General features: G+C 51.9%; 1 protein-coding gene across 1 annotated transcript; it reads right to left on the minus strand.

Moving 5' to 3' along the window:
* Nucleotides 1-379: 379 nt before the first annotated feature.
* THUMPD3 (THUMP domain containing 3) lies at nt 380-7,708 on the minus strand. Its single transcript, XM_044301365.1, has 10 exons — nt 7,601-7,708; nt 6,803-7,059; nt 5,243-5,320; nt 4,012-4,482; nt 3,788-3,918; nt 3,613-3,682; nt 2,199-2,314; nt 1,793-1,900; nt 1,581-1,704; nt 380-601 (listed from the first exon to the last, which is right to left on the minus strand). The coding sequence occupies exons 2-10, from the start codon at nt 7,034-7,036 to the stop codon at nt 422-424; spliced, it is 1,512 nt and encodes a 503-aa protein (XP_044157300.1). The 5' UTR covers nt 7,037-7,059; nt 7,601-7,708; the 3' UTR covers nt 380-421.
* Between the last annotated feature and the right edge of the window lie 287 nt (nt 7,709-7,995).

Below are 7,995 nucleotides of genomic sequence, written 5' to 3' on the forward strand. Positions count from 1 at the left end.
CTCTCAGGAGGGATCCAGGCTGCGGTTCCACGGCCCGCACACGGCTATGAAACACGGCAGTGTGCATGGGGCCTTATGCTGTGATATAGAAGTGTGGAATCTATGACTTGTACCTGCACAGCCAGTGACATTTCCCATTTTTTTATGTCTGGCGTTCAAGAATCTGGGAAACTTGGGGATAAACCAGTGCCGCAGGAGCTCCGATTGCCGCCATAGTGCCACCCAGCTTTCCTATAAAGGGAAACACAGCTTAAAAGCTGAAAAGGATATAGAACAACCCGACAGAAGGAAACGACTCAAGGACTTGTATTTACGGAACAGTTTCGTGGGAAATTTCTTTTTTTTTTGTAATGATTCACCCTGATGGGGTTTGTTGGTATTTTGGTATCTGCTTGGAGGGGCACCGCGGAGGCCACACTCCTCACTCTTCTTTGGCAGGCGAGTTGGGGCTCAGGGGCTGATTCTCCTCCAGTCTCTCACTGGAGGAGTCAGAGAAGTCCAGAGTGGTTCTTTTCAGCAGGTATACGCCAGCGTGCAGGCCCCCGATATTCACCCACACCGTGTGCATCTTCCTCCATAGATGCCCGGCTTTAGCCAAGGCCTGAAACGGACAAATGTGGAAAGTTCTAAAAACAATCTCCCCAGACAATGATTTATACAGTACTATACAATATAATGTACAGTATATATACATATAGACCCAACAGGGGAAGCCCCGCATGTAGAGACGGAGGGGACGGGAGGAGGCCGCATGTAGAGACGGAGGGGACGGGAGGAGGCCGCATGTAGAGACGGAGGGGACGGGAGGAGGCCGCATGTAGAGACGGAGGGGACGGGAGGAGGCCGCATGTAGAGACGGAGGGGACGGGAGGAGGCCGCATGTAGAGACGGAGGGGACGGGAGGAGGCCGCATGTAGAGACAGAGGGGACGGGAGGAGGCCGCATGTAGAGACAGAGGGGACGGGAGGAGGCCGCATGTAGAGACAGAGGGGACGGGAGGAGGCCGCATGTAGAGACAGAGGGGACGGGAGGAGGCCGCATGTAGAGACAGAGGGGACGGGAGGAGGCCGCATGTAGAGACAGAGGGGACGGGAGGAGGCCGCATGTAGAGACAGAGGGGACGGGAGGAGGCCGCATGTAGAGACAGAGGGGACGGGAGGAGGCCGCATATAGAGACAGAGGGGACGGGAGGAGGCCGCATATAGAGACAGAGGGGACGGGAGGAAGCCGCATATAGAGACAGAGGGGACGGGAGGAGGCCGCATATAGAGACAGAGGGGACGGGAGGAGGCCGCATATAGAGACAGAGGGGACGGGAGGAGGCCGCATATAGAGACAGAGGGGACGGGAGGAAGCCGCATATAGAGACAGAGGGGACGGGAGGAGGCCGCATATAGAGACAGAGGGGACAGGTGAGGCCGTATATAGAGACAGAGGGGACAGGTGAGGCCATATATAGAAAAAGAGGGGACAGGGGAGGCCGTATATAGAAAAAGAGGGGACAGTGGAGGCCGTATATAGAGACAGAAGATAGGGGAGGCCGTATACAGAGACAAAGGGGACAGGGGAAAGTTATGCACCTTGATGAAGCATTTCCTATCATGAGTGAGTAGAACGGCCCGTCCAGTTCCGGCCCGGCACACACGGCTCATCTCTCGCAGACAGGCCGGGTACAGGTCCCAGTTCTTCTTCTTTGATCCGATTCTGTGTGGACGACAGAAAACAGTTGATATTGAGGCTAAACGCAGATGGCGGTTCTTTCTTGAGGTTACACGCGCCTCTTGCCTCTCACCTCTTCCCAAACGGCATGTCTGTGATTATAACGTCCACGCTCCCGCTCCTCAGAGGCAGACGAGAAATGTCCCAGTGAATGGTATCTATTGGAAGCCCCTGGGGGGCGCTGTGCAGACATAAAGCAAAGGAGAGATCAACTTAATAATTATATCTGTTGCTGGGAAAGCTGGGTGACAACTACTATGACCATTATCCTAGTTCCTGGAAGAGTTGTCACTGAAATCTCCCGACATCCTGAATGGCTAATCTGGGCAGTTATACTGTGATACAGGGGATTTATCGCTCCATGATCAAGAAGAATTGCTGTTCAGGAGCCTGGAAAAACAGGGAGCAGTCATGGAGGCCAGGTTGGTTGTCACCCGATGGCTCCTGATTATCTGCAGTTGTCCCCCCTCCCCTGTCACCTGTCCACGCTCTGCTGCTTCCTCAGTAGGGAGCCGATGTTGCCGGCGGTTCTGTTCACTGCATTCGGGTTATTGTCTCCAGCAATAAAGAAGCAACCGGGCCATTCACTGACACCCTGCAGGAAAAGAGAATCAGATCACTTGTGAGAAAAAAACAATAAGCCCCTCCGTATCTAATAAACTCCACCCACATCCGTCCACCACTCCCTACCTTGCTGCGTCCCCACACTAAGGTGCTATTCACATAGTATGACTTCCCTCGATCTGTTAATAGACGCATATAGGATAACTGCCTGAAGGGCAATTTCCTAATATTTTGTGTGATGTGTAGAGTGGGGCTTCGCCTTAAAGGGGTTGCCGAAGGCTAGGCAATAATCAGATTGGCAGAGGTCAGACATCCCGCCGATCAGCTCTACTGCGGCATCTCTGGTGCTGGAATTGCACAACTCCATCCATTGTGGGGTGAACATAGCTGGTTACCATTCCCTTCAATGGGGGCAGCGCAGCAGTTACCACCACTATACAATGGACAGCGCTGATTGGTGCTGTTCTGCATCTCGCCCATCTCAAAAGTTGGTGGCACATTGCTAGGATATGCCACCAATGTCAGATAGGTGAGGGTCCGGCCTCTGGGATGCACACCTCTCTAGAACAGGGCCCCCAAAGTGAAGGACAGCGCACGGCACAGATGTGGAGTGCTCTCTATTCACTTCTATGGGAGTTCTAAAAAGAGCCGAGAGATGGGCTCAGCTATTTCCAGAACTCCCATAGAAATGAATGGAAAGCGCAGCCACCTCTATGGCAGTGCCGATAAAAGGCAAGTGCCCACCACTGGTCTCCATCTATCCGACATCAGTAGCATATCCTAGCGACATGCAATTAAATTGTGAGATGGGCCAACCCCTTTAATTACTAATGAAAAGTTCTGAAACTTACCAGTAGACCTTGTTTCAACCCCTCACTAGAGATGAGCGAACGTCTGTTTTCAAGTTCGGCGTACAAGGTTCGGGTTATCTAAGAACTCCGTTACCACGGTCCATAACTTATGGTCCGTGGTAACAGAATCCATAACGGAATTCTTAGATAACCCGAACCTTGTACGCCGAACTTCAAAAAGACGTTTTCTCAACACTACAACATCTCTACCTGCTGTCAGTGAATAGATTATATTTTTTTTTAAATCAGAAGCTACAACTTATCTTAACCTATGGGGTGAGGGACCGGAGCTGTTGCTGCTGTAGTTGACTCACGGATACGGTGCATTGTACCAAACCCATGAGCTGGGTGTACAGACCAAAATCAGGACAGATGCAAACAATATGCATTTCCATTCACTGACAGGAAAGAAATATGTAATAACTATGCTAGCTATGAAAACATAGGACTGGGTGACCATGTCATGTTCCCAGTTTACCTCTATCGGGATGGCCCCAGTTCCGGACATTGGATCGATGACGACATCCGACGGCTCCAGGTCACAGAGTCTAAAGAGAAAAGAAGTAAAAGGCGTTGAGGTTGTGCAGATTTCAATGACAAATTCGGATAATCCGGCAACTAGCAGGTCTCATTGGTGATAAAACCGGGGTCACCTGAGCATCCCGTAAGCCAGAGTGGAGCGAAGAGTCGTGGGCCCAAAGTGGGTGATGTTCCTGCGGTGCAGACTTTCCTCGGTCAGTGCGATTCCCACCAACATTTCATTAAAACTGATGTTCAGAAGAACCTGGGGACACATCGGGAGGCGGTATATAGGTACATATAGTGGCCATAACGCTTCCATACAGTACCCAGGATGGGGCTGGGGGGCACAACTCACCTCCACATCAAAGTTGGTCATGTCCGCCTTCCACTGGAAGTGTTCCTGCACCGCTCCACCAAAGTCCCTGGCGGCTTCGTTCGACGTGAAGCTGTGTTTGTCTCCGGCCCGGTTACAGGTGACACGGAATTTCAGGACATTACTGACATCGGGGAAGGCGTCGTTACTCTCAGTGCTGTCGCCTGATTTGTTTTCTTGGGAGTCATTGGCGCACTGAGCCGACACCGCAGAGCTGTCCTCCGCCTGACTATCCTCCGTCTCACGCTCCTCCTGTCCTGCAGGTGGCGCCTCCTCTGCGCCGTCTCCTGCTGGCAGCTCCGATGCTGCCGCCTGCTTCTTCTCTTTGCAGCAGCCTCCGGTTTTCTTTCTCTTCTTTTTCTTCTTCAAGTTGTTGTTCAGCTCCCACGTCTTCAGAGCTTTTTCCCAGGACAGTTTTGCAGCCAGATCCTGGAAATCCTGAAGTGCGGCTTCCTAGAGGTGAGTGGGGATATAAAAGGGGTTGTCCGCAATTATAAAACATGGCTGCTTTCTTCCAAAAACAGCACCACACCTGTCCTTGTCTGGTATTGCAACTCAGCTCCAATGACGTGAATGGGACCGATTTGCAATTTCGTTTTTCCAACCCTGTAAACCCCTTTACCACTGGTGCCCAGTTGGACTACCTAGGTTTCGCACTTACCTACTATTTGTATTCTATAACAGCTGCTTTTCAGCTCTGCTTCATAGTTCTCAACTCCTGTCTCATTAGGTGTTTGTGCTACAGATCGGTCTCTCCCTCATACTTTACACTTCAGCTCTACTCCATTAGAGCACAGTTGTTATCAGTGACTCTACTTAGCTGCTCTGTCTACTGTAGTCTCAAGCAGCTGTGGTTTCTCCCTCATACTTTACACTTCACTTCTGCTTCATGGGTGTACAGCTATGACTAGTGTGATCCCAGCTTAGCTTTACTGCCTACTGACTTCCTCTGAAATCCACCATCCGAGGCTTAGGCCGCTTCTTTGTCCCATGTCCATTGTTTTACACTGCAGCTCTGCTTGTTCATCCAATTACAGCAATTATAAAGTACAAGCAACTAAACCATTAGCAAAAACGAGAAGATTATGATGGGAACTGCTCAGTAGGGACACAAGACAGAAGAGAGGAGCCTCGATAATAGAGATCCCCTTTAACTACGTGTCCGCTGCCTGTACACAGTACGCAGGACTCCAGCTATTCCCGAGGAACTCACCTTCGCCTCCTTGAAAGGGAAATCTGTAAATTCTTGGACGACTACAAAAAGATTGTCGACCGACCTCAGACGATGAACCTAAGACAGAAACAGAGCAGCTTCATATTAAAGAGGTATTCCAAAAATAAATCAACCCCTATCCAATGGATTCAGCAGCTAGTTCAGTGGGCGTCCAACTGCTGATTATGACAATGGGGGTCCCATGTCCCCTGGTTCAAAGTAGTGGCATTTGAGCATACAGAGGACTGCCGGGGACAGCAGTGTACAACGCTTGGCTACCTGTCAGTGACTGGGGCGCCTCTGCACATGCTCCACCACCTCCCCATTCACTATGTATAGGACTGCCGGGACAGGAGAGTACAGAGCTCGGCTACCTGTCAGTGACTGGAGCGCCTCTGCACATGCTCCACCACCTCCCCATTTACTATGTATAGGACTGCCGGGGACAGCAGTGTACAACGCTTGGCTACCTGTCAGTGACTGGGGCGCCTCTGCACATGCTCCACAACGGCTCCATTCACTATGTATAGGGCTGTGGGGGACAGCAGTGTACAACGCTTGGCTACCTGTCAATGACTGGGGCGGCACTGCACATGTTCGACCACTGCTCCATTCACTATGTATAGGGCTGCCGAGGACAGCAGTGTACAATGCTTGGCTACCAGTCAGTGACTGGGGCGCCTCTGCACATGCTCCACCACTGCTCCATTCACTATGTATAGGGCTGTGGGGGACAGGAGAGTACAGCACTCGGCTACCTGTCAATGACTGGAGCGGCACTGCACATGCTCGACCACTGCTCCATTCACTATGTATAGGGCTGCCGAGGACAGCAGTGTACAATGCTTGGCTACCAGTCAGTGACTGGGGCGCCTCTGCACATGCTCCACCACTGCTCCATTCACTATGTATAGGGCTGTGGGGGACAGGAGAGTACAGCACTCGGCTACCTGTCACTGACTGGAGCGGCACTGCACATGCTCGACCACTGCTCCATTCACTATGTATAGGGCTGCCGAGGACAGCAGTGTACAATGCTTGGCTACCAGTCAGTGACTGGGGCGCCTCTGCACATGCTCCACCACTGCTCCATTCACTATGCATAGGGCTGTGGGGGACAGGAGAGTACAGCACTCGGCTACCTATCACTGAATGGAGCAGCACTGCACATGCTCGACCACTGCTCCATTCATTATGGAAAGGACTGCCAGGACAGGAGAGTACAGCACTCGGCTACCTGTAACTGACTGGAGCGGCACTGCACATGCTCGACCACCGCTCCAATCACTATGTATAGGACTGCCGGGGACAGGAGAGTACAGCACTCGGCTACCTCTGTCAGTCCTATAGACAGACAGTGACTGATGTGGTTCTGCACATGCTCGACCACCTTTCCATTCAAACCGGGTACTCGAGACCCTCGTGAACAGGGACGCTCCCAGTGGTCAGACTCCCACTCATCTAGCTGTTATCCCCCACCCAGTGCATAGGGTATAACTTATTTCCGGAATACCCCTTTAACAATCGAGTCTTGGAGGCGAACGTCTCCCGGCGCAGTACCTGAGCCAGCGAGTCCATGCTGATCTCAAAGTAGATTTTGCCGCGGTCTTTGCTGATTTTACAGGGGCGCCCCAGCTTCTCTTCTACCTCTGCAGCCGCTGTGAATTCAAAGCCCGTGGGCACTGTGGCACCGACGGTCACCGGGGAAGTTTCGGAGGCCGCTGCATCGCTGGGGGAGGGGTCATCCAGCATCACCTCCGTCAAGATGTCCGCCACAACCTCAACGTCGGACATGGCGGCAGCGTACACGGCGCACTCTGAGGAGGAAGACACAAATCACAGGATTAAAGCCGTCTCATCAGGCATCACCTCCGGCCGCCATCTTCAAATCTTTCCTGTTTTGAATGACGCTAATTGGGGGGGTACAGTTTGGGTACGGGGTAGTCAGCGCAAAACATGTACCGAGGACACTGACAGAGGGGCCCCAGCCCACACTAGTTGAAGCACATCTCAAGTCACATGACTGGGCTTCACCTATTGAAATCAACCGTGCCCATTAGAGCAGCCAATCACAGTGCAGCTTTCATATTCCCACAGAAGTTTGAGAAATGAGAGCTGCGCTGTGATTGGTTGCTATGGGCCTGACACGGAGATGCAAATAGATTTCTAGTAATAATTAAAGTCATTAACAAAAACGAATAAGACTAATTGTAAATAAAAACTGCAGCATCATCCGCCATTCACACAGCCGTCGGGTCACAGCTACTCCCCATATACTGCCTCTGGTATCCGGGTGACCTGTGCCGCTCTTACGTCACCCACAGAGTGCTATCATGGCGGTAACACCCGGATAATTACCGAACGCGGACTCCTCGGATCCCTCAGCGTGCGCACTAGGGTGCAGACATGACACACATCGATGATTCGGCGATCTGTCCGAGGACTGGGGGAGACGGTTACAGTCGATGTAGGAGACACTGGGACGCGAGGTGGCGCTGTTTGCTATTCTACTGGATATTCTCGCTGTGCACTTCTAAAGGGAGAGCACCAGGTGGCGCTGCGCTCCTGCCTGTATATATCCGGAGGGGAGGAGAAGCCTGTCCTCACTCCTCAGTCCTGGAACCTGCTCATGTGTGTATCTAATCCTGTCCTGTGTGATACTGTCTGCTGAGCTGTGTATCTAATCTTACCATGTGTGATACTGTCTGCTGACTGTGTATCTAATCCTATCATGTGTGATACTGTCTGCTGAG

This window comes from Bufo gargarizans, chromosome 7 (genome assembly GCF_014858855.1).
Source record: "Bufo gargarizans isolate SCDJY-AF-19 chromosome 7, ASM1485885v1, whole genome shotgun sequence".
Classification (NCBI taxonomy): domain Eukaryota; kingdom Metazoa; phylum Chordata; class Amphibia; order Anura; family Bufonidae; genus Bufo; species Bufo gargarizans.

Excerpts from the sequence above, each read along its gene's own strand:
- THUMPD3 (XM_044301365.1), bottom strand. The coding sequence starts at position 7,036 with ATGTCCGACGTTGAGGTTGTGGCGGACATCTTGACGGAGGTGATGCTG. Across the intron at positions 4,483-5,242 it reads TCCCTTTCAAGGAGGCGAAG|GAAGCCGCACTTCAGGATTT; the intron begins GTGAGTTCCTCG and ends ACTCACCTCTAG. Across the intron at positions 1,705-1,792 it reads GACATGCCGTTTGGGAAGAG|AATCGGATCAAAGAAGAAGA; the intron begins GTGAGAGGCAAG and ends TCGTCCACACAG.